This window comes from Elephas maximus, chromosome 18 (genome assembly GCF_024166365.1).
Source record: "Elephas maximus indicus isolate mEleMax1 chromosome 18, mEleMax1 primary haplotype, whole genome shotgun sequence".
NCBI classification, from domain to species: Eukaryota; Metazoa; Chordata; class Mammalia; order Proboscidea; family Elephantidae; genus Elephas; species Elephas maximus.
This window is the reverse complement of record NC_064836.1, coordinates 80,575,258-80,601,037: the sequence shown is the minus strand read 5'-3', so window position 1 is coordinate 80,601,037 and position 25,780 is coordinate 80,575,258. Positions and strand designations below refer to the sequence as shown.

The 25,780-nt window shown below is 40.1% G+C and overlaps 1 protein-coding gene and 1 pseudogene across 3 annotated transcripts in view; both read right to left on the bottom strand.

Annotated features, from left to right (window-relative positions):
• The window catches only part of HHLA2 (HERV-H LTR-associating 2), a 143,669-nt gene that overhangs the window by 23,950 nt on the left and 93,939 nt on the right, over nt 1-25,780 (bottom strand). For 2 of the 3 annotated variants that reach the window (XM_049857807.1, XM_049857805.1), the window contains exons 2-5: nt 14,766-14,898; nt 9,521-9,611; nt 5,959-6,312; nt 4,660-4,926 (exon numbers count right to left, since the gene is read on the bottom strand). In XM_049857807.1, coding sequence (XP_049713764.1) covers nt 4,660-4,926; nt 5,959-6,312; nt 9,521-9,584 — 685 coding nt within the window. In that variant the 5' untranslated portion in view covers nt 9,585-9,611; nt 14,766-14,898. Of the gene's footprint in view, nt 1-4,659; nt 4,927-5,958; nt 6,313-9,520; nt 9,612-14,765; nt 14,899-15,922; nt 15,968-25,780 lie in introns of those variants that run through there. The other variant, XM_049857808.1, reaches the window with a different exon arrangement.
• Nucleotides 10,932-25,780, bottom strand: part of LOC126061385 (60S ribosomal protein L4-like) — an 80,655-nt pseudogene continuing 65,806 nt past the window's right edge.

The following is a 25,780-nucleotide window of genomic DNA, read 5'->3' as shown; positions in this document are numbered from 1 at the left end:
CTGTTTTTCTTTTGTCAGTTTGGCCAATGGTTTATCAACTTTGTTAATTTTTTCAAAGTACCAGTTTTTCATCTTGTTAACTCTTACAATTGTTTTTCTATTTTTGGAAACCCTGGTGGCATAGTCGTTAAGTGCTACGGCTGCTAACCGAAGGGTCGGCAGTTCGAATCCGCCATGCTCTCCTTGAAAACTCTATGAGGCAGTTATACTCTGTCATGTAGGGTCACTATGAGTCAGAATCGACTCGATGGCACTGGTTCTTTTTTTCTTTTTTTGGTATTTCATTTAGTTCTCCTCTAATTTTTATTATTTCCTTTCTTCTAGTGCCTGAAGGTTTCTTTTGTTGCTCTCTTTCTATTTGATTTTTGCCCTTTCTTTTTTGATTTTGGCCCTTTCTTCTTTTTGTATGTATGCATTTCTTGATATAAATTGACCTCTGAGCACCGCTTTCACTGTGTCCCAAAGATTCTGATAGGAAGTGTTTTCATTCTCATTGGATTCTTTGAATTTCTTTATTCCACCCTTCATGTTTTCTATAACTCAGTCTTTTTTGAGCAGGGTATTGTTCAGTTCCCAAGTGTTTGATTTCTTTTCTCTGCTTTTTCTGTTACTGATTTCTACTTTTATGGCCTTATAGTCAGAGAAGATGCTTTGTAATATTTCGATGTTTTGGATTCTGCTAAGGCTTGCTTTGTGACCTAATATGTGGTCTATTCTAGAGACGGTTCCATGTGCACTAGAAAAGAAAGTATACTTGGCTGCTGTTGGGTGGACTGTTCTGTATATATCTATAAGGTCGAGTTGGTTGATTTTGGCATTTAGACCTTCTGTGTCTTTACTGAGCTTCCTTCTGGATATTCTGTCCTTCACCGAAAGTGGTGTGTTGAAGTCTCCTGCTATGGTTGTGGAGCTGTCTATCTCACCCCTCAATGCTGTTAGAATTTGTTTTATGCATCTTGTAGCCCTGTCACTGGGTGCATAAATATTTAATATGGTTATATCCTCATGGTATATTGTCCCTTTAATCAATATATAGTGTCTTTCCTTATCCTTTCTGATGGATTTAACTTTAAAGTCTATTTTGTCAGAAATTAACATTGCAACTCCTGCTTTTTTTAGATTATAGTTTGCTTGATCTATTTTTTCCATCCTTTGAGTTTTACTTTGTTTGTGTCTCTAAGTCTAAGGTGTGTCTCTTGTAGGCAGCATATAGACGCATTGTGTTTTTTTATCCATTCTGCCACTCTGTCTTTTTATCGGTGCATTTAGTCCATTAACATTCAGAGTAATTATGGATAGGTATGAGTTTTTTTTTTCTTTTCATGAGTTTAGTGCTGTCATTCTGATGTCTTTTTTTGTGTGTTTTTGACAGTTTTTTTCCCGTTTAATTTTTTATGCTGAGTAGTTTATCATTATATATTGTCTTTTCCTCTTATTGTTGTTGTTGATTTTGTTTCTGCTGAGTCTCTATTTTTTTCTTGTGTATTGCCTGATCTCCTTCCTTGTGTCTTGAAGAGTCCGGTATATTAATCTTTTGAATTCTGCATCTGGTAATTCCAGGAATGCACCTTCATCCAGAAGATCCTTTGATTCTCTGTTTTGAAACTTGTTGAAGCGATCATGGTCTGTTTCTTTATGTGGTTTGATATAGACTGTTGATTCTGAGCCATTTAAAAGTTATTCTATTAGTTTATTTTATGTTTGCTTACTGTATCCTAATTTCTTGCTTTGTTTTGTTTTGATATGCCCAGATGGGTTGCTTGAGTGAGCTAGCTTGGTTATTTTCACCTTCGGGGCTCTGAAGTCCTGTGCCTCGCTGGCTAGAGCTGTTATCAGGTATATGAGCTTATGATTCTATTCACTTTTCTTGTGTGGATTCAGCTCAGGTGTCCAAGTAGCTGGTCATCACCTGCGTGGTACAGGCTCTGTCCTACAGTCTTAGATTGGCAGGGGTATTTGGTGTAGGTACTGGTATTCTGGTTACAGCAGGGGGTCACACTCTGAACAAGGCAGGGGGCTGAGGTCCATTCCCCAAGTGTCTCTGAGGAAAGCGCCTCCCTGTTCCCTAGAGCATACAGTGGGTGTATACTGCAGATGGACCATGCACAGCCAATGATTTTGGTTTTAAGGACTAAGAGGTATCACTTATCCTTGGTACCCTGTCTCCGGTGTCTGGGTTACCTGAGTGGAGCCACCAGTTTTTAGGCCCTTGATGTGGGTAGGTGAGGACCCTGTTTAATAGGCAAAACCGTGTCAAATATCAAACACCCACCTCTGTACCACACAGCTTAAATAGTCGCAATCTGCCAGCAAGGGCCTATTCTCCTGGAATAGGCTCACACGGGTCCAAGCTGGGGGGAAAGATATTCAAAGTCCACAGACCATTTATGCCTGGACAGGAGCCACTTCTGTCCTGAGATCCCCAGGTTAGTAGAGCTGGCAATTTATCTTTCCCCCCGTTGTAGTTTTATTCCTTCTCCAAGTCGGGGAGCATGGCTCAGTGTGCTCAAATAGGCCTATCTCAGGCCCAGGGAAATCAATAACCACTGAAGCCAGCTTGGGGGTGAAGAGTATGATAAAACATATGCGAGTACTTAGCTTTTGCCGAGGGCACCATTCTTCTTTGGTTCCAGAGGTGTGAGTAAGCTGTGTAGCTGGCTGCTTCTCCCTTGGAAAACTGCAGCTGAACGCTACCACCAGCTCACCACAGCCACTTCCGGGAATGGTGCCTGAGGGATTCCAGTGATTCAGGTCTGGCAACTCCTCTCCGCTTCTGAAGGTCTCTCTCCCCCTGCCACTCAGTCCATTTTCTAACTTCGCCTTTGTTGTTCAGGGCTCCTAGCTTGTCATAGTATAAATATAATTGTTTCATTTGATTCTTTGGGTCTTTGTTGTAAAAGGGATTGCCAGAAGCATCTGGCTATTCTGCCATCTTGGCCCCGCCTCCAAGAAAGGTCAATCACTCCCTTTTTATGCTGCCTTCCCAGTTTAGTTTTACATGTTTGTGCTAGATGCGTGGATCCAGAGATGGGTAAGAGTCCAAGTTCTTAAGCCACAGTCTGGGAGGAGACAAAGGCTTGGCACATAATAGATTTTTAACAAGATAAAGTTGGTGCTTCAATTTGAATAAACACGAGAAATTATGATTTTCCAAAGAAAATATTGACAATTTAACATTAACATTTTCAACTGTTTCTCACATTTCTCACATTTCTCTTCCTGTCTGGCTCCTGAAAAACGGCCAGTGAACATCGGGTACCCATGCCTTTAACTCTAGAGCCATGTAAAGATGGCGAGTCTCTCACAGTTTCCATACTTTCTAGGTGGGCACTCTGAGAACATGAAACCCCAGCGAACAGAAGGCCAAAAAAGATGCTACCCTCCACCTTCCCCACATAAGGGAGATTTACAGAAAAATTGTGTTTTGCTTTTAATGAAATATAAAACAATAATTTTCCTTAGAATTGGGTAGGGAAGTGTCAAATTAATTTTTACCCTTAATCTTTTCTTTAGCGTTAGGTTATAGATCTAGACATTTATCAGAGTTTGTGTTTGTAGAAATAAATGAGGAGAAAGAGTTCTGAAACTTGGTCATACTATGATAGAGGTTGAATAAAAAGTAAAGGGCTAATACTAAAAAAACAGAAGCAGTAATACTAATTATGATTCTTTTTTGTGATTGTTTACTGCCGACTCATGACAACCCCATGCTCAACAGAACAAAACATCACCCAGTTCTGCGCCATCCCCATGATTGGTTGGGGATTGACTGTTGTGATACATAGGGTATTCATGAGCTTATTTTCAGAAGTAAATTACCATGTCTTCTTCCTAGTCCATGTAACTCTGGAAGCTCCATTGAAACCTGTTCAGCATCATAACAACATGCAAGCTTCCACTGACAGATGGGTGGTGGCTGTGCATGAGGTACATTGGCTGGGAATATAACCTAGGTCCCTTGCATGGAAGGTGAGAGCTCTACCACCGAACCACCAATGTTCTAGGGTGGTTCAAAGGGTTAACACTTTCAGCTGCTAACAGAAAGATTGGAGGTTTGGGTTTACCCAGAGGTGCCTAAGAAGAGAGGCTTGGTGATGTATTTCCAAAAAAGTCATTTGTTGAAAACCCCGTGGAACACAATTCTACTTTGAAACACATGGGTTTGTTATGAATTAGAGTTGACTTGACTGCAGCTGGTTTACTAAGGCTAATTCTTATTTAGTTATAAGATTGGGAAAAGTGGGATATTGTGATCGGCTAAAAGGCAATCACTCTTTCCTTCCCCTCTAATCTTTTTAAAGTGAAAAGTAGGTAGGAAATCCCATCGGAAGCATAAGCCTTAGGCAGAAATACAGGAATATTCATGGATGGTTTTCTGCTTTCCATTTCAAGAATGTTTTCATTTAACTCATAAATGCCTAGCAAACTAAGAGTTGCTCCCATTTTATTAGTGAGAAACTAGACCTCAGAAGTGAAAAATGATTGCTTAAGGTAATACGAACAGTAAGATTGGCCCTGGGACTCTAATTGGTCTCCTAACTGAAGGGAAAGCATTTTCTTTTGTTTCTTTCCATTTCTTTTTTTCCTTTGTAAATCACGCCCCATCCCCTCCCAACTCTTGACACAGCACTTGCCTACAGAAAGCTGTACAGAGCCTACCTTTCATCATCCATCGTCCTCTCCATGTTTGCTTCAGCAGTGAATTTTCAATGACACATTCATAAGATGTATTTGAAAATGTAATATTCAGTGTACTTTTGATATAAAAGGGAGGCAACGGCCCAATTTCTTCCGTAGTGCTTTCAAAGACAGTTGTATTGCCCACTTGCCATGTGATAGTTGGACGAGGATAAACCGTTAGCACATAACATGTTAGGAAGGCACTTGTGTTCCTTGTTTCATACTTCATCATAGGCATGAGGAAAGCTATGTGGGAGAAAGGAGGACATAGGAGGAAGTAATATCATTAGCTTCTTTTTAGACCATCTGTGCAGCACACTTATTATTTTTATGCCCATGGTATGAAAAACTAAGCTTTATGAGCAAAACACAGCATTTACTGAAAGGAAAAAAGATTTTTTTTTGCTGTAGAAACGTGAGATATAGTGTACTTACATAAAAGGGGAAAAAAGAGCACACATATATACATAGCAACTAGCAATCTCAACTCTCTAGAAACATAGCTGAGAAAGACACCTTATGGCCTCACTGAGCAAACAATGTAGGTGTCCAAATCTAGCAACGAGAGCTTAGGAAGCTCTCCTGACTGCTCAGAGGCTTTTTCAGAGACTACTTGGCTCTTTGTTTATACATAATTCAAATGAACTTAGATGTCTGACTTAAGGTCTGAAGCTGCTAAACGGGACGGAGGAAGAAGGAACAGATGCTGGATAAAACCACTCATTAGAAAACAGAAAAGCAAAACACAAAACAAAACAAAAACATAGAAGGATAATACAGAAAAGAGGAAAGCATATGATATTTTAAAAACTCATTATGAAACAGGAAAAATACAACTTAAATCAATAATTCAGTATTGTTTTTCATCCATCATACTGTCAATAATTTTGAGGATTGATCATATTTTGTGCTGGCCAGATTAGGGGGAAAATGGATACTCTTATGCTGCTGGTGGCAGTAACATTAAAATCCTACTTCTGGCTCTTTTCTTTCAGATCATTTCCCAGTACTAAATACAACAATAAAGCATTCATTACCACATTGTTGTAATGCAAAACCCTGGAAATATCTGGATATCCACCAAAGTGAAAATAGTTGTGTCAATTACAGCATGTCCATACCGTGTGATACTATTCATTAAAAAGAACAAGTTAGATCTGTATGTATTGACTGGCAAGGAAGCAATAGCATATTAGGTTAAGAAAAAGACACATTTTGGAATAACATGGAAGGATCCCAGTTTTATGCTTTATAAAAACCTTATACATGCACACTCACCTCCCATCTTTAGCACTACTTTGCTTGTGGTTTTTCCAAATGCTGTTCCCGCATAGCAGATGTAACTTCCTTCATCCTGAAGGCTTAACCTTCTGAGAGTTAAAGAAGCATTCCCATTGCGAATTTCACTATGGAAGAGTGCTGTCCTGTTTGCATATCTGGGATCTTGCCTTTCTAATTGGTCACTGCCTTTGTAGTAGCTGTGAACATTGTGGTCTTGAATCTTCCAGTGAATTACAACTTCAGGCCCACTCTCAAATAAGCAAGGGAGAATTATACCTTCATTAAGTCTTCCAATGACTGTTAGTTCGCTGTCAATACTAGAACGGCCTAAGAAAGCTGAAAAGAATGGATCTAAAATTAAGAGTAGAGAGGTTATAAATAGAATTAGTGATGGGTGCTTGTCAAGGTTCTATCAGGACCTGCCTAGAAGAATAACCCTAGGTCAGCAGCCTGATCCTTAACAGACCACATTATCAAGAACCCTTAGTAGTTTTATTACTAAACATATCTTCATGACTTGCTTCTGAGTTTCTACAGTTTTAATTGAACGCTTGTTTGATTCAGTTTAACTGCGATGACTGACAAGAGCCCAAAGCACCCAAAGCATAGAAACACTGGTTTGCTACCCACTTGATCAAATAGTCTCATCTTGCCTCCCACCCTGGCCTATCACAGTACTGGAAATGATATATATTATGTATGTAAAAGACTCCTGTTGATTTTTATTCCCAGAATGCATTCACTTTTAACACCTATTATAACAGTAATAGATTAGTTTATCCAGCTAACTAGAGCCAAAACCAAAACCAGGCCTGTGGCCGTTGAGTTGATTCCAACTCACAGCAACTGTATAGGACAGAGTAGAACTGCCCCCTAGGGTTTCCAAGGAGTGGCTAGTGGATTTGAATGGCCGACCTTTGGGTTAACAGCCTGAGCTCTCGACCACTATACTAGAGCCAGCAGTACCTAAAAGAATAGAACATACTCATCTTGGTTGGGTTGGGAAAGATTTGGAGCAGGTAGAAGACAATGCTGGGCTAAGGATGCTATGAGGACTATCCAGGTGCCAGTCTCAAGCAGGGGAGGATATGGGCAGGAGGAATCCAAAGGGGAGATAAAATGACTCATTTAATTTGGCTTAGGACCACTCTCAGGATAGCCAATGAGTCAGCCAAAACATAGTTAAGAAATACTCTGGATACAAATGTGGAAGTCCAATACTCCTCATGTGCTTCTTTTTAACTGTCAATTTCAGAAGTTTATTTTGAAAAGTCAGCAGATTCATCACAATACAGGTTTTTGCAAAGAAAACACATCTAGTTACTTCATAATCATTAAAGGTAGCATCCAACTATTTTGCCCAATTCATAAAGCATTGTGAATTTCTTTGCGGATTCTAAGATATCAGGGCTGGAAGGAACTTTATCTTACAGACAATAGAGTAAACACCCCCTAAGCAAACCCAAGATGGGAGAATTGCTGCAGTCTTACTTCTTTTCCTCTTCCTTCAGGGCTTTTTCCATCCTGCCATGCCTCCCCTTTCACAGATAGGATTAGTTTATTTCTGTACAGGGAGCTAGAGGGATGGGGTTCTATGCCGAGAGAAAGACATGGGAAGGTGGGGAAGAAAAGCCGTGATTGTCAACTTCCCTAATTGCTCTACTAAACCCCTCTAATATTTCAATGGATAATTAAGGATTCCTGTCTCAGAGGGTGGCAAAGCTGATAATGCTTTCTGTTAAGTGTTGAGTACGAAGCTAAAACTTAAAAAAAAGAAATCAAACTAGCCTTTCTAGTGGTTTTATTTGTGGTAGCAGATAACATATTAGAAAGAGCTTTAATCAGAGTGGGCAGAACAATGTACGGTTTTTAAACTTCATTTGGGCTCCCAGTCCCTTCCCTGTTTCTCATTAACTGATGTTTTAGAAAAGGTTATGATGCTATGACGGTTAATGTTATGTGTCAACTTGGCTGGGCCATGATCCCCAGGGTTGTGTACTTGTCCTCCTGTTTATGGTATTGTGTAATTATCCTCCACGTATGTGTTGGAAATTCTAAACCTATATATGTTAATGATGCAGGATTAGTGTGGGGTGTATCTTAAGTCACACAGTTATGACAGGGCATGACTCAAGACACAGCCTTACTTAAGTCACTGCCTTACTCAAGTCACACCCTTATGCAAATCACTCTTATTCAAGTCACATCCTTGCTCAAGTTACTGTCTTACTCAAGTTACACCTTACTCAAGTCACTGTTTTACTCATCACACCCTTACTAAAGTCACATCCTTACTCAAGTCATACCTTTACTGAAGCCACGCCGTTACTCAAGTACACTCTTACTTAAGTCACTCTGTTAGTCAAGTCACACTCTTATTCAGAGACTACTCGGCTCTTTGTTTATACATAATTCAAATGAACTTAGATGTCTGACTTAAGGTCTGAAGCTGCTAAACGGGACGGAGGAAGAAGGAACAGATGCTGGATAAAACCACTCATTAGGAAACAGAAAAGCAAAACACAAAACAAAACAAAAACATAGAAGGATAATACAGAAAAGAGGAAAGCATATGATATTTTAAAAACTCATTATGAAACAGGAAAAATACAACTTAAATCAATAATTCAGTATTGTTTTTCATCCATCATACTGTCAATAATTTTGAGGATTGATCATATTTTGTGCTGGCCAGATTAGGGGGAAAATGGATACTCTTATGCTGCTGGTGGCAGTAACATTAAAATCCTACTTCTGGCTCTTTTCTTTCAGATCATTTCCCAGTACTAAATACAACAATAAAGCATTCATTACCACATTGTTGTAATGCAAAACCCTGGAAATATCTGGATATCCACCAAAGTGAAAATAGTTGTGTCAATTACAGCATGTCCATACCGTGTGATACTATTCATTAAAAAGAACAAGTTAGATCTGTATGTATTGACTGGCAATTGTCTTATTCAAGTCACATCCTTAGTCAAATCACTGCATTACTCAAGCATCTGATGTAAGGGGAGTTTCCTTGAGTATGGCCTGCATCCAATATATATGAATGCCCTGGCAAAGCACACTTGCTTTCTGTGAATCCTTTATCTCATCATCATCTGACCTCTAGTTCTTGGGACTTTAGCCAGCAGCCTGCCTTCTGACCTGCTGATTCTGGGATTTGTTACTTCTGCAGCACTAGGAGCTAGCAGCCTGCCATCTGACCTGATTCACCAGATTCTGCAACCCCATGGGCCAGCAGCCTGTCATCTGACCTGCCAGTTTGAGTTCCTCAGCCCCTGCAACTACATAAGTCAGGAGGCGCCCCCAGTCCAATGCTTGACCTACAGATTTGGGATTTGCCAGCCTCCACAACCATGTGAGACATTTCCTTGACAAATCTCTTTATGTATATTTGCACATGTATGCTTCACTGGTTTGCTTCTCTAGAGAACCCAGCCTAAGACAGATGCTGTGGCTATAGAGGAGACAGCCACCTTGAATGTGTGCTTATGTTCCTATCCGGTAGTACAAATAACCAACACTTAGTTGTATTATGAATGGAGCTTACCTTGAAATCCTCTCAAAGATGGTATGAAAATGAGGAAGAAAGACAGCGTTGCTTCATCCTTCATTGTCTTGTGAAGGTCAAATTCATTATGCTGTCAAAGAGAAACCGAGCATGTATGTTATGCACCTTAAATTCAAAAAAGGAATTGAAAAAGGAAAAAAATAAAGTGTCTGACTATAGAAGACTGGTTAGATGAACTACTGTGCATCCACACAAATAACTCTTCTGCAGCCACTGAAGATGACATTGTAAAAGATGGTTCAATGGCAAGGAAGGAAGCTCATAAGGAGAAAATCAGATTACAACTTTTAAATTTCATAGTTCCTTTTTAAAAGCACACTTTTATATACCATAGGAGACTGACAAGACATACCGTATCACTATATACCCTAGAATATTAACTCCGAAGAGGAGGATCCACATCTACAGCGGTGCCTGCTACATACTGTAATGAATAATGACTTGTTGAATGAATATTTGCTGTAGTTCAACAGTGGTTCTCTGAATAATGATCTTTGCTATTTTTAAAACTTTCTACAATGGGCGTATATGGCTTTTACAGTTAAAAAAAAGTACTAAAAGCAGATTCAATTCAATATTAAGTTCCATTGATGTTGACTATGGTGTGACACTATTTATAATCAGATATAAACAATTAAAACAGGACCTAGGTACACCTTATATTCTTAAATGTACAGTGGTAGTGTAAATCAAAGGCAGTCATTAAAATCAAATTTTACAAAGAGTTTTTAAAAGCTTAAAAAGTGAGAATCTTTAGGTAGTACTGAGTTTTGGTTTATGGGGATGGAAAATTTGGCAAAGGATATTGGTGATGGTTGTGCAACATGATTGATATAATTGGTTTTCATGAATTGTACATGTGAAAAACTGTTGATTTGGTGAATATGTCCTTTATATTTTTATAAAAATAAAAAAAAATTTTAAGTGAAAAAATATAGATGACAAACCATGAGTACACACACAATATAATTTTAAGTAAGTAATAAGTAACTGATTTTCTCTGATGGGATTATAGGTAATTTTTTCTCTTTAAAACATAGCTTGTTTACAAGGATGGTATATTATCAGTTTTAAAACCTCTAAAAGAAAATTTTTAAGAAATCATTTGAGAGCTCGACTATTGACAAGGATGTATCCCAAATTTGTTGTGGGACATGAGATTTAAGAATGATTAAAACACAATATTAGATTCCTTCATTACATCCTACCAAAATAAAACCTGGTAGATTAATGATCTGTAGTTTTATTTTTACATTTTTAAATACTAGAAGAAAATTATTGAATTTTCAATCTTGGAAGAGGGTCTTTTTTTTTTTTTTTTGATCAGGTCTTTATTTGAAATAAGCTATTCATATGATTTGATTTGTATGGAATTAACAAATGTAAGGGTTTATGCCACAGGCTTCCTTTCTTCTGTGGTAGGTTTCTTTTCTGCTGGCTGCTTTTCTCAGCTGCTGGTTTCTTGGTAGCTGTGGCCCTCTTTCCCACCACAGGCTTCTTCACATCAACAGCGTTCTTTCCTCCTCAATTCCCTACCACAGTCTTCTTGCCTGGAGTCCCCCTCTCATCTGATTTGGCCTCTAGTGTTGCGGCTGCTTTATCTCCCTTGAGTTTGTCATTCCTGGCCTGGTGAAGAACGGTGCTTTGGCATATGATCTTTGCATATGAGTTTAGCTTCAGCATGATTCTCAGGTTTTTCAGTGGGTTCTTCCTCAGGACTCTGTGATGAATCTTCTTGCATGGTGCTCAGAGCGTTCTTTGAATCTTGGGGCTTTTCGAGATTCTGCTAAGATCTGTATTAATCATCTTGTGCCTGGGAAAGTTATAGTTACTCTTGTGGGAGGTAGCTTTACTCCAAGTGCCATACAGCTCATATAACTTGCAAAAAGCACTTTCAGTCCAAATGCAGAAATGTCCCACATGCCCATCAAGAGCAAGTTTTCTAATGTTCAGTTTGCTTACATTAACCAGAGTAATTCCAAGATGTTTCTGCTGGCCTTGATGATGCCATTGCCCTCATTATAGATAAGGCACTGTCTTCTGTACTGGGTACAACGGCGGGTTCTCATTTTGTCCTTGCCAGCTCTCAGTCGCTGAGAGGCATAGAATTTTTTATATCATTCCAGGCCTTAAGTTTCTTAAGAAGTAAAACAGACTCCTTGGTCTTCTTGTAGCCTTCAACTTTATCTTCATCCACCAAAGGACTTTCAGGAACTTCCTCAATGCAATGACCTGTAGACACGACCAGTGTTGGTAAGGCTGAGGCAGCCAGGCTTTAATATGGTGCTCGCACAATGTCAAATCACATAACGTCCTATTTCACAGAATGTGTCATGGACATTAAGTGATGCATACCTGGATATCACAACGTTTATCTCTGAATGATAAGATTATAAGTAGTTATTAAACACAGTTTTCTTCTATGAAAATGTGTTGCTTATATACTTTTTACCTTTATAGGCCATCAAAAACAAAACAAAAAGCCCTTAAGATTTAATCATAGTCCCTTTCCAAGGGAAAATTAACTCAAATACACCGTAATGTAACTTTGGGTCATTTTCTGCACACTGTCCTACTATATTGCCAAGTATAGGTTTACCACCCCATTCTGTGAAACTACTATTCACTGCCTCTTCTTGAAACTTCCAATGTCTTCTCTTCTTGTATCCCTTTCAGCTAACGTTCTTGCTTCATTAATTTTGTGTGTGTTGTGTTAAGTATTGTTGAGTCGGTTCCAACTCATAGTGACCGTATGCACAACAGAATGAAACACTGCCTGGTCCTACATCATCCTCAGTTAGCTATGATTGACTTGGTCATGATTAACTGCCCCATAGGGTTTCCAAGGCTGTAATCTTTACAGAAGCAGATCACCAATCTTTCTCCTACCTATGAGATGTCAAAGTAACCAGATCAATTGGAAAGTTGAATATATGACCTTGACTCAGTAGAGAAGTCAAGAGATCAGCTTGAGAATCCTTTATGTAGATATGACATTTGGGATCATGCACTAGATTTGCTCACATAGATCTGAGTAAAGGAAAGTAGAAGGCCTGGAAACATGCCCTTTGATATTCCCACAAACGAAAGCAACCAGAGGGCCAGGAAAGGACTAAGGTGTAGCATCAAAAAAAAAGGAAAAACTAGGAGAATGTGGTATCTCAGAAGCCAAAAGAGGAATCTTGTAAGAGGAAGCAAACAGCAACTTATGGTGAATGCTGCTGAGAGATGGAGTAAGATGATGACAAGTAGTATCCACTACTTTTGGCAAGGTGGAAGTTCTTGGTGACACTGAAAAGGACAGTTTAAGGGGCATCACACAGACAGGAGCCCCATTCAAGTGGGTTGAGGGGAAAACAGTAAAGGGGGAAATGGAGGCAGCTATTTAGACAATTACTTCAAGAAGGTAATAGAGCTGAAAAATTGGTTGCTAGGTAATGAGATGAGAAGGTAGGACTAAGAGGAAAAAAAAAATTTTGTCGTGTTCTTAAGATGAATGATACTGGAGCATTTATGCTCATAGAAGTGATAGAGTAGAGACAACCTTTTGGTACAGAAGAAAGGAGTTTTAATGGCAAGAAAAGCTCCTTGAATGCAAAAAAGTTCAGGATACAGAATATAAGTGAAGGGTTTGGCCTTGAATAGAAGAAGAAGGTGAGGCAGAAAGAGTGGACATAGCTGTTAACAGATTGGTTGAATTGGTGGCAGGAGGATGAGGGAGTACCCAAATTTATTGTTGCTGTTATTAGGTATCATTGAGTTGGTTCCAACTCATAGCAATCCTATGTACAACAGAACAAAACACTGCCTGGTACTGCACTATCCTCACAATCATTGCTATGTTTGAGCCCATTGTTGCAGCCATTGTGTCAATCCATCTCATTGAGGGCCTTTTCCACTGACCCTCTACTTTACCAAGCATGATGTCCTTCTCCAGGGGCTGGTCCCTCCTGAAAACATGTTCAAAGTATGTGAGACAAAGTTTCCCTATGCTTTTTTCTAAGGAGCATTCTGGCTGTATTTCTTCCAAGAGAGATTTGGTCATTCTTCTGGCAGACCATGGTATACTCAATATTCTTTGCTAATGCCATAATTCAAAGGAATCAACTCTTCTTTGGTCTTCCTTATTCATTGGCCAGCTTTCACATGCATATGAGGCAATTGAAAATACCATGGCACACCTTAGTCTTCAAAGTAACATCTTTGCTTTTTGACACTTAAAAGAGGTCTTTTGCAGCATATTTGCCCAATGCAATATGTCTTTTGATTTCTTGACTGCTACTTCCGCAGGCATTGATTTTGGATCCAAATAAAATGAAATCCATGACAAATTTCAATCTTTTCTCCATTTATCATGATGTTGCTTATCAGCCCAGTTGTGAGGATTTTTGTTTTCTTTATGTTGAGGTGTAATTCATACTGAAAACTATAGTCCTAGATTTCCATTAGACTTTGATCTTCAAGTCTTCTTCACTTTCAGCAAGCAAGGCTGTGTCAACTGCATATTTCAGGTTGTTAATGTGTCTTCCTCCAATCCTGATGCCCTGTTCTTCTTCATATAGTCCAGATTCTCTGAATATTTGCTCATCATACAGATTGAATAAGTATGGTGAAAGGATACAACCCTGATGTACACCTTTCCTGACTTTAAACCACCCAGTATTTTCTTGTTCTGTTCAAAGAACCATCTCTTGGTCTACGTACAGGTTCCTCAAGAGCACAATTAGGTGTTCTGGAATTCTCATTTTTCACAAAGTTATCCATAGTTCGTTATAATCCACACAGTCAAATGCCTTTGCATATTCAATAAAACACGGGTGAGCATCTTCCCGGTGTTGTCCGCTTTCAGCCAAGATCCATCTGACATCAGCAATGATATTCCTCTTTCCATATCCTCTTCTGAATCTGGCTTCAATTTCTGGCAGTCCCCTGCCAATGTACTGGTGCAATCATTTTTGAATTATCTTCAGCAACATCTTACTTGCTTGTGATATTAATGATATTGATATTTTGAAATTACAGTAATCCATTTATCATTTCGGATAAAGTACAGTGAATAAAATCATACTCAACCTCTTCTACACAAAGCCTTGATTTAGCACTACTGAAATAATTTCAGCATTTAGCCAAGTGAGGCAGTTAATGAGTATTTGGCCCTATTTTTATGCCTAGTCTTATTTTTAGACATTTATTTTCTTCCCCAAAAGCAGCAGAAATCTTCTACCTTGGATTAAACTGAAGTTACCCAAGTTGCAATCAACACCCTTACAAAAGGGCTCAAATGTTAGAAGCATCTTCTTCTGGTACATTTTGGCTGGATTCCAGATGTGGAGGAGAAAGGCAAAGAGAGGCAGCATCTGTAATGAAACATGGAAAAAAGAAATCCAGATGCTAAGACTAATCAGACAAGGGATAAAATTGAGGCCAATTCTACCAGGATAAATAGAACAGCTCTACCCTGTATCCATCTTAATAGCTACTTACCAAATTGGCTATAGCCATCAGCACAACTGTGATCATAAGAAGCATCACTTGTGTTTAGGTCAGATTCTCTGGCCTGACGTCAGTAACACTGAGGACTGGTTATGGCCCCCCAGCTGCTGACCTAGATCTGACCAGAGCCACATAGCAAGTCAACCCTCTTTCTTGAAAAGAAGGATGTTTCGCATCATGCACGCATCAGACCAGTTCACTAACAGATCCATTCTTCTGAGGAAAAGCAGCTTCAGGGTGCTCCATTCTCTTCTGCCTTGTTAAATTCAGTACTCATGGCACTAAGCCAATTGGTAAATGAAGTCACAACAAAAGGAAAAGTCCTCATAGCATCCTGGGGATTTCTCCTTAGCATTCACTTAGATTTTCATAGGATTGACTTTCTTTAGACAGAAAAAGAACAATTTTAGGATTACCTACTTTTTACTCAAAAAATCTCCCCTGATGTTTTACTGGGAAATTCTGCCAACTGGGGATTCATAAATTGGATTGAAGATCCCTGAGCGGCACAAACAGTTTGCAGTTGGCAACTAACCAAAAGGTTGGTGGTTCAAATCCACCCAGCTGCACACTGGAAAAAAGGCCTGGTGATTTACTCATGTAATATTACAGTCGTTGAAAACCCTGTGGAATGCAGTTCTACTCTGACACAGGGTTGCCATGAATCAGAATCGACCTTAGAACAGGGTGAACTGGGTTAAAACTCTGAATCCCTGGGGATACTATCTTTGCCTCAGGTTCTGTTTTATGTTTGTTTTGTTTTAAACCAGGCTAAGCTTATGTGCTAATACATTTTGGGGAGAATTGCAGTCACAGGGCAGCATGAGTGAAGGAATTAGAGAAGAGAAACTGTGAAAGAAGAGAAAGCAAATACTAGGTGGTGGTTACCTTAATGGCCACTGCAACAGAATAGAAAACAGAGGCACTTGTTCAGTCACAAGGGACAACTCCAGACATGCTCTATGGAACCATAGCATCTCAGAACACTCCATCAAACGAAGGAAGGAAAAGGAATGTGTGTGCAGCCTCCACACATTCGTCAGTGGTTTGGCCACGGGGCATTAACTCCCATGCTCTTCCAGGGTGTGTCACCTGGCCCCTCAGGACAGCCACTAAGAAAGCCAGCTCTCATGTCTTTCTGTATGGCCTTCTGAGCCTGGAGATGGGTGGGGGGAACGGCAGCCTCTGTGAGTCTTCTTGGGTCCGGTCTAGACGCTGTTGCTGCTGCTGTGGCTCCCACTGCTGTGGGCACACTGGAGGACCTGTTGAAGTTAGCCTCCCCAGGAGAGGCAGAGACAGCAGGTGATGTTTGGAAATGAACAATGACATTGGGGTCGGGACTTATGTTTGTGCAAGCGTTTGAGGGTCCTAGAGGCAGGTGAGGCCAAGAAAATTCAGAAAGTCTCATAAATTGGGTTCAATAGAAGTACCTATTTTTAAAATGCCATACATTTCATATCTGATATTTTTCTATATTAGCAAATAGCTAGTCAACTGCCCAGATGCATGGGGTCACTTTTATCAGTTCAGTTTTCATGTGTCCGTAGCTGAGCTTTGCTACCTGCTCACATAACTGCACCTTTCTCCCAAAGGTTGCCCTTAGGTGATGAAAGTGGTGGCCCTGGGAGTTATACTTCTTCCCTGCTCCCAGCCCAGTGCTGACCTCAAGGAAAGAAAGATTCTGCCTTTCAGAGCTCTCCTGGGATCAGGCTGAGCCTAGAATTCACCTAGAGCCACTTCCTTGCTCAGCTTCTTTCCTGGCCCATTCTACTTTCCTTGTTCCTTATAGGTTTCTCCTAAGAGCACTCCTTCATTACTTGCACACAAATCCGATCTGGGGGTGGCGAGTGAGAAGAGGTTGGTCCCTAGAAGCAGAGCCTGAAACTAAGCACCTGTATGGGAATACCCCAGAAGGTGTACGTATGACATAGGAGGGACCACAGCACTACTAATGCCTCCAAGAAATTTTTTAGGTCAGACTCAAATCAAGAAATGTTTTTCTCTTTCCAAAGGAGTAGATTATATAATACACCTCAATAACACTCTATACAAGAAAGAATATAGCTGGACTGAGTGGGTTTTTTTTTTTTTTCATTTTTGTTTTTTAGCAAGAATACTGCAAAGTCAAGAAAACAGACAAGAAATTGCCAGAGTTAACAAGGCAAATAGTAGGCATTTTGTGGAGCACATAAAAGTAGTAATCAATTGAGTAAGACGCCATTAAGTGAAGAGAATTTTGAACGTCTGCAGATGTAAGGCCAAGGACTTCCTGGAAATGTGGTCATCAGACTAATCTGTGTTCTCCTCTTTCTCTGTAAGACATATTGATAGATGCCCGTTGCACACCATATGCCCCTGGGAAGCCACTCTGGTGTTCCTGTATGCTTCTACCAGTTTGGTGCATTATCATGATTAAATAATTTAACTAAATGTATTGGAAACCCTGGTAGCATAGTAGTCAAGAGCTTCAACTGCTAACCAAAAGGTCAGCAGTTTGAATCCACTAGGCATCCCTTGGAAACGCTATGGGGCAGTTCTACTCTGCCCTATAGGGTCACTATGAGTTGGAATCGTGTTAAATGTGTTAATTGATTAAATGGGAGGACAAGAAAAATAGTTGATGTTTCTCCAACAACTAAGTTGAATAAGATGAATGCTTTAGAAACAATCAAAAAAAGCAAGTCATACAACACAAGGAAAAAAACTTCAGCTATGGGATAGGTAAGATCCCTGGGTGGTCCAAGAGGCTTGCTCTTTGTTACTAACCTAAAGGTTGGCAGTTCAAATCCATCCAGCAACACTACAGAAAGATTACAGCCAAGAAAACCATATGGAACAGTTCAATTCTGTAACACATGGGGTCGCCATGAGTTGGAATCAAGTCCACAGCAACTGTTTTTTTTTTTTTTCCAGTTGGATTAGGTGTGGGAGAAAACCAAACCAAAACCAAACTCATTGCCATTGGGTTGATTCTGACTCATAGCAACCCTATAGAACAGAATAAAGTTGCCCCATAAGGTTTCCAAGGAGCAGTGATGTATTCGAACTGCTGACTTTTTGGTTAGCAGCTGAGCTCTTAACCACAATTGCAAAAGACTGAAAACATGTTGTAAAAGCCTAGAAGGAGTTAGACTCTAGTGCAGTGTTCTCTGTCTACTTTTAAAAAAACAAGAACTGGGAATATTGGATGATGCATTATTTAGTTTATACAAGAAAGATAATACAGAAAAATCAGTGGGCCCATACTCAGAACAAGGCCTTGACCTCACCCAAAAGACTAGAAAATGGATAGAGAGTTATATATTTTAAGTTTAAATATATTCAAAAATACATTAATTGGATACCTAACTTTTGTTTTGTTTTTATCAGACCAAACACTAAAATAAATAAATAAATAAATAAGGGCTTTGACTGAAATAATGAAATCTCTGAAATAACACTGTGAACTCTCACCACAGATGGCATGAGAGCAGACACGTGGAGCACAGAGGAGGATCAACAACTCCTAAAGGCCAAGGAATCTGTGCTAGACAGAAATAAAAGGCTCGCTTCCCAATGCTGGTTTAGGGTTATCACCTAATTCTGGTGTCAGAATTCCATTCTATGACGTTCACAGTTGTTATACTTAAATATGAGTCTATTGCATGATAAATGATAGAGTTAGTATTTCTCATTCTCATATGAGATTAGTCATTCCTACTCAATCCTTGTGTCAACTTTTTTCTAATCCAGAAATAAATAACACCTCCTTGTATCTATATATCAAGGCCGTGGGATTGGGTGACCTGAAACTGAGTATCAGGATCAAGGACTTGACGTGAAGAATAGGCAAAAAATCCAATCTTTACAAGGCTTATTTCTAGCTGCACAGACAGCTTAGAGGTTTTATTAAAGATGCTTTATAATGAGTTGCTTTCTAGCAGACGTTTGTGCCTATATGCACATGACTTAATGGCTTTCAGTTCTTAGAATTTAAAGCTGTGGCTACCCCAACCAGCAAGTATACAAGAAAAAAAGACTGCTGGCCTGGTTTGGTGTACACAGCTCAGTGGGCCACTTCCAAAGTACAGGGTTATCACGTTTGCTTTGTACCGGTGACTTTCCCAAACAGCTCGGAGTCTATTCTGCCAAACAACTTCTGTTTGCAAAGGTCCATTGCTTCAGCCCTATCTTCTGCTCACAATCCATTCCCAAGATAGAGGCAGAAAATATTGAAGTTCAGAAAAACAAGAGAGGATGAAATACATCGAATTTATCCTAATCTCTAGGAAAAAGGAGTAAATCTTTCTTTGTACAGCACTGCACACTGTAGTACATCTCTTAAAAACACACTTTCTTCAGCATCACCTAGGAGTCAGGAACTATAAAGAGATGAATCAGACAGTCCTTAACCTCAAAAAATTCTCTATAGTACCAAGAGATTACAGGTGGATTATGTCACAAATACATCACAGTGCAAGGTTCGGGTAGTAATGAACACTCCCATTGAGAGCTATAGAAGAACAGAAGAAAAATATTTGAGCTTCATGGTTCAGGATGTTAAGAAAAGCTTCTGGAAATATTAGTTTTGAATAGGGCTTCCAAATGGCTGGTTCCAGTTCAAACCCCTGCTCACAATTTTCACTTCTAACACGTTCCCAGCAGCTAATGCTGCTGGTTAGGGCCAAATTCTGAGAACCTCTAGTGGAGCCACCAACCAAAACCCGTTGTCGCTGAGTAGATTCTGACTCATAGCAACCATATCAAAAAACCAAACCAAACCCATTGCCGTTGAGTTGATACCAACTCATAGCGACCCTGTAGGACAGAGTAGAACTGCCCCATGGGGTTTCCAAGTAGCAGCTGGTGAATTCAAACTGCTGACCTTTTGGTTAGCAGCCAAACTCTTAACCACTGCACCACCAGAGCTCCACTAGTAGAGCAGTGATTCTCAAAATTTATCATGCATAAGAATCACCTAGGGATCTTGTTAAAATGTGGATTCTGATTCAGTATACCCGGGATGGAAATGCAAACTCTCAGCAGGGGTTCAAACCAGGACAAACCAGTTCCAAACCCTGCCTTTATCATATCAGGCAAGAGGTTAGTGCAACAATTCCGAAGTCGTCTCTCTAATTCCAGTTTCTCCGTATTCCCATGGGAAGGGTAAACATGTATTTATTAATTATTAATAGTGGTCTTTCACTTTCAAAAGTGTCTCTGTCTAGAATATATTACACGGTCACCATACCTTTGCACCATTGCTGTGTTAGGCAATGGAATATGCAATCCGTCCGCTCAAAAATCAAGAGCTTCTGCTAACTGTTTAGAGAACATTTCTGCCTACCCAGAAGCCTTGCCTTCAAGGGATCCCTCCTTCCACACTCATTTGGTGTGGGAAAACTTTTTTTTTCTTTATTGTGATTTAGATGAAATTTTACAGTGCAAATTCGTTTCTCACTAAACAATTAATGCACAAATTGTTTTGTGACATTGGTTGCCAACCCCACAACATGTCACCACTCCCCTTCCCGACCTTGTGTTTCCCATTACCACCTTTCCTGTCCCCTCCTGCCTTGTTTTGTTTGCCTCTAGGCTGGTGTGCCCATTTAGTTTAGTTTTGTTTTGCGGGACTGTCTAATCTTTGGCTGAAGAGTGAACCTCAGGAGTGACTTCAGTACTGAGTTAAAAGGGTGTCCTGGGGCCACACTGTGTCAGACCAATAAGTCTGGTCTTTTTTTGTGAGCTAGAATTTTGTTGTACATTTTTCTCCAGCCCTGTCCAGGACCCACTACTGTGATCCCTGTCAGAGCAGTCCATGGTGGTAGCCAGGCACCATCTAGTTGTGTGGGACTCAGCCTGATGGAGGCTGTGGTAGTTGTGGTTCATTAGTCCTTTGGACTAACCTTTCACTTGTGTCTTTAGTTTTCTGCATTCTCCATTGCTGCAGATGGGGTGGGACTAGTGGAGTATCTTAGATGGCTGCTCACAAGCTGTTAAGACACTACTCACCAAAGCAGGATGTAGAACATTTTCTTTCTAAATTATTTTATGCCAGTTGAGCTAGATGTTCCCCAAGACCATGGTCTCCAGCCCAGCCCAGTAATTCAGCCCGTCAGGGAGTTTAAATGTGTCCATGAAGGTTTCGTGACCTTACCTCGGTCAAGTTGTGCTGACTTCTCCAGTTTTGCATACTGTCTTTGCCACCAGGGTTCAGAGTACTGTCTTACCCTTCACCAGAGTTACCACTTATCTGTTGTCTAGTTAGTGTTTTTCCATCCCCACCCCTCCCCTCCCTCGTAACCATCAAAGACTGTTTCTTTCTGTGTGTAAACCTTTTCATAAGGTTTTATAATAGTGGTCTCATACAGTATTTGTCCTTTTGCGACTGACTTATTTCACTCCTCATAATGCCCCCCAGATTCATCCATGTTGTGAAATGTTTCGCGGATTCATCATTGTTCTTTATTGTGGTATAGCATTCCATCTTGTGCAGGTACCATAGTTTTTTTATCCATTCATCTGTTAATAGACACTTTGGTTGTTTCCATTGTTTTGTTATTGTGAATTATGAACATGGGTGTGCATATGTCTATTCATGTGATGACTCTTGTTTGTCTTATATTCCTAGGAGTGGGACTGCTGGATCTTATGGTATTTCCATTTCTAGCTTTTTAGAGAAACGTCATATTGTTTTCCAAATTGTTTGTACCATTTTACATTTAAACCAGCAGTGCGTAAGAGTTCCAATCTCCCTGCAGCCTCTCCAACATTTGTTATTTTCTGTTTTTTTGATTCATGCCAGCAATGTTGGGGTGAGACGGTACCTCATTGTAGCTTTGACTTGCTTTTCTCTAATGGCTAGTGATCACAAGCATTTCCTCCTGTGTCTGTTAGCTGCCTGAATGTCTTCTTTGGTGAAGTGTCTGTTTGAACTCTTTGCCCATTTTTAAAATTGGATTATTTCTCTTTTTGTTGTAGAAGCATTGGATTTTCCTACAGATTTTAAAGATTAGAACTTTGTCAGATTTGCCATAGCCAAAATTTTTTTCCCAGGCTGTAGGTTCTCCTTTTACTCTTTTGGTGAAGTCTTTTGATGAGTGTAAGTGCTTAATTTTTAGAAGATCCCATTTATCTGACTTTCCTTCTGGTGTTTGTGTGTTGTCAGTTATGGTTTGTATCCTGTTTATGCTGTGTATTAGGGCCTCTAGCACTCACCCTATTTTTTCTCCCGTGGTCTTTATAGTTTTTAGCTTTGTATTTAGGTCTTTGATCCATTTTGAATTGGTTTTTGTATATGGTGTGATGTACGGGTCCTGTTTCTTTTTTTTTTTTTTGCAGATGGATATCCAGTTTTGCCAGAATCATTTGTTAAAAAAACAGTCTTTTCCGCATTTGATGGACTTTGGGCCTTTGTGGAAGATCAGGTGACTGTAGGCGGATGGATTTACACATGGGTTTTTGATTCTGTTCCATTGGTCAATGTGTCTGCCATTGTACCAGAACCAGGCTGTTTTTACAACCATAGCTGTATGATAGGTTCTGAGGTCAGGTAGTGCGAGACCCCCTACCTCATTCTTCTCCTTCAGTAGTGCTTTACTTATCCAGGGCCTCTTTCATTTCCATAAAGTTAATGATTAGTTTTTCTGCCTCATTAAAGAATGCTCTTGGTATTTGGATCAGGATTACATTGTATTTGGAGATTGCTTTGAGTAGAACTGACATTTTTACAAGGTTGAGTCTACCTATCCCTGAGCACGGTATGTTTTTCCATCTCTGTAGGTCTCCTTTGGTTTCTGGCAGTAGTGTTTTGTAGTTTTCTTTGTATCAGTCCTTTATGTGCCTGGTTAGATTTATTTCTAAGTTTTTTTTTTTTTTTAATTGTAGTGTTTTCCTAATTTGTTTTTCATCGTTCTCTTTATTGGTGTATAGGAATCCAGCTAATTTTTTATGTTGATCTTGTATCCGGCTTCTCTGCTGAATCTTTCTATTAGTTCCAGTAGTTTTCTTGTGGAGACTTTTGGGTTTTCTATGTATTAAAAAAAAACCCATTGCCGTTGAGTCGAGTCCAACTCATAGCGACCCTACAGGACAAAGTAGAACTGCCCCCATAGAGTTTCCAAGGTATATTATCTGCAAATAGGGTTAGTCTTACTTCTTACCAATCTGGATGCCCTTTATTTCTTTACTTATTTTTCTTGCCTTATTGCTCTGTCTAGGACTTCCAGCACAATGTTAAATAGGAGTGGTGACAAAGGGCACCCTTGTCTTGTTCCTGTTCTCAGAGGAAATGTTTTCAGCCTTTCTCCATTAAGAATGATGTTAGCTGTTGGTTTTGTATACATGCCCTTTTATGTTAGGGAATTTCCCTTCTGTACCTATTTTATTAAGAGCTTTTATCAGGAATTCATGATGGCCATTATCAAATGCCTTTTATGCATCAATTCAGATGATCATGTGATTCTCTTATTTTATTAGTGTCATAGATTATGTTGATTGATTTTCTTTTTTTAATCATTTTTCTAGTGCCTTAAGTGAAATTTTACAAACCAAGTCAGTCTCTCACACAAACACTTATATACATCTTGCTATATACTCCTGATTACTCTCCCCCAAATGAGACAGCCCATTCCCTTCCTTGACTCTCTCTTTTCATGTCCATTTGGCCAGGTTCTAACCCCCTCTACCCTCTCATCTGCCCTCCAGGGAGGAGATGCCAACATAGTCTCAAGTGTCCACCTGATCCAAGAAGCTCACTCCTCACCAGCATCCCTCTCCAACCCATTGTTGTGTCCAATCCATGTCTGAAGAGTTGGCTTTGGGAATGGTTCCTGTCCTGGGCTGACAGAAGGTCTGGAGGCCATGACCCCTGGGGTCCTTCTAGTCTCAGTCAGATAATTAAGCCTGGTCTTTTTATGAGAATTTGGGGTCTGCATCCCACTGCTCTCCTGCTCCCTCAGGGGTTCTCTGTTATGCTCCCTGTCAGGGCAGTCATGGGTTGTAGCCGGGCACCATCTAGTTCTTCTGGTCTCAGGATGAGGTAGTCTCTGGTTTATGTGGCCCTTTCTGTATCTTGGGCTCGTAATTGCCTTGTATCCTTGATGATCTTCATTCTCCGTTGATCCAGGTGGGTTGAGACCAATTGATGCATCTTAGATGGCTGCTTGCTAGCGTTTAAGACCCCAGATGCCACTCTTCAAAGTGGGATGCAGAATGTTTTCTTAATAGATTTTATTATGTCAATTGATTTAGATGCCCCCTGAGACCGTGATCCCCAAACCCCTGCCCCTGTTACACTGGCCTTTGAAGCATTCAGTTTATTCAGGAAACTTCTTTGCTTTTGGTTTAGTCCAGTCGTGCTGATCTCACCTGTATTGTGTGTTGTCTTTCCCATCACCAAAAGTAGTTCTTATCTACTATCTAATTAGCGAATACTCCTCTCCCACCCTTCCTCCCTCCCCGCTTTCATAACCATCGAAGAATAGTTTCTTCTCTGTTTGAACTATTTTCTCGAGTTCTTATAATAGTGGTCTTATACAATATTTGTCCTTTTGCAGCTGACTAATTTCACTGAGCATAATGCCTTCCACATTCCTCCATGTTATGAAATGTTTCGCAGATTCGTCACTGTTCTTTATTGATGCATAGTATTCCATTGTGTGAATATAACATAATTTATTTATCCATTCATCCATTGATGGGCACTTTAGTTGCTTCCATCTTTTTGCTATTGTTAACAGTGCTGCAGTGAACATGGGTGTGCATATATCTGTTCGTGTAAAGGCTCTTATTTCTCTAGGATATATTCCAAGGAGTGGGATTGCTGGATCATAGGGTATTTCTATTTCTAGCTTTTTTTTTTTTTTTTTTTTAATAATAACTTTTATTAAGCTTCAAGTGAACGTTTACAAATCCAATCAGTCTGTCACATATAAGTTTACATACATCTCACTCCCTACTCCCACTTACTCTCCCCGTCTTGAGTCAGCCCTTTCAGTCTCTCCTTTCTTGACAATTTTGCCGGCTTCCCTCTCTCTCTATCCTCCCATCCCCCCTCCAGACAAGAGTTGCCAACACAATCTCAAGTGTACACCTGATATAATTAGCTCACTCTTCATCAGCGTCTCTCTCCCACCCGCTGACCAGTCCCTTTCATGTCTGATGAGTTGTCTTCAGGGATGGTTCCTGTCCTGTGTCAACAGAAGGTCTGGAGAGCATGACTGCCGGGATTCCTCCAGTCTCAGTCAGACCATTAAGTTTGGTCTTCTTATGAGAATTTGGGGTCTGCATCCCACTGCTCTCCTGCTCCCTCAGGGGTCCTCTGCTGAGCTCCCTGTCAGGGCAGTCATCGATTGTGGCCGGGCACCAACTAGTTCTTCTGGTCTCAGGATGATGTAGGTCTCTGGTTCATGTGGCCCTTTCTGTCTCTTGGGCTCTTAGTTGTCATGTGGGCTTGGTGTTCTTCATTTTCCTTTGCTCCAGGTGGGTTGAGACCAATTGCTGCATCTTAGATGGCTGCTTGTTAGCATTTAAGACCCCAGACGCCACATTTCAAAGTGGGATGCAGAATGATTTCATAATAGAATTATTTTGCCAATTGACTTAGAAGTCCCCGCAAACCATGTTCCCCAGACCCCCGCGCTTGCTCCGCTGAGCTTTGAAGCATTCATTTTATCCCAGAAACTTCTTTGCTTTTGGTCCAGTCCAATTGAGCTGACCTTCCATGTATTGAGTGTTGTCTTTCCCTTCACCTAAAGCAGTTCTTAT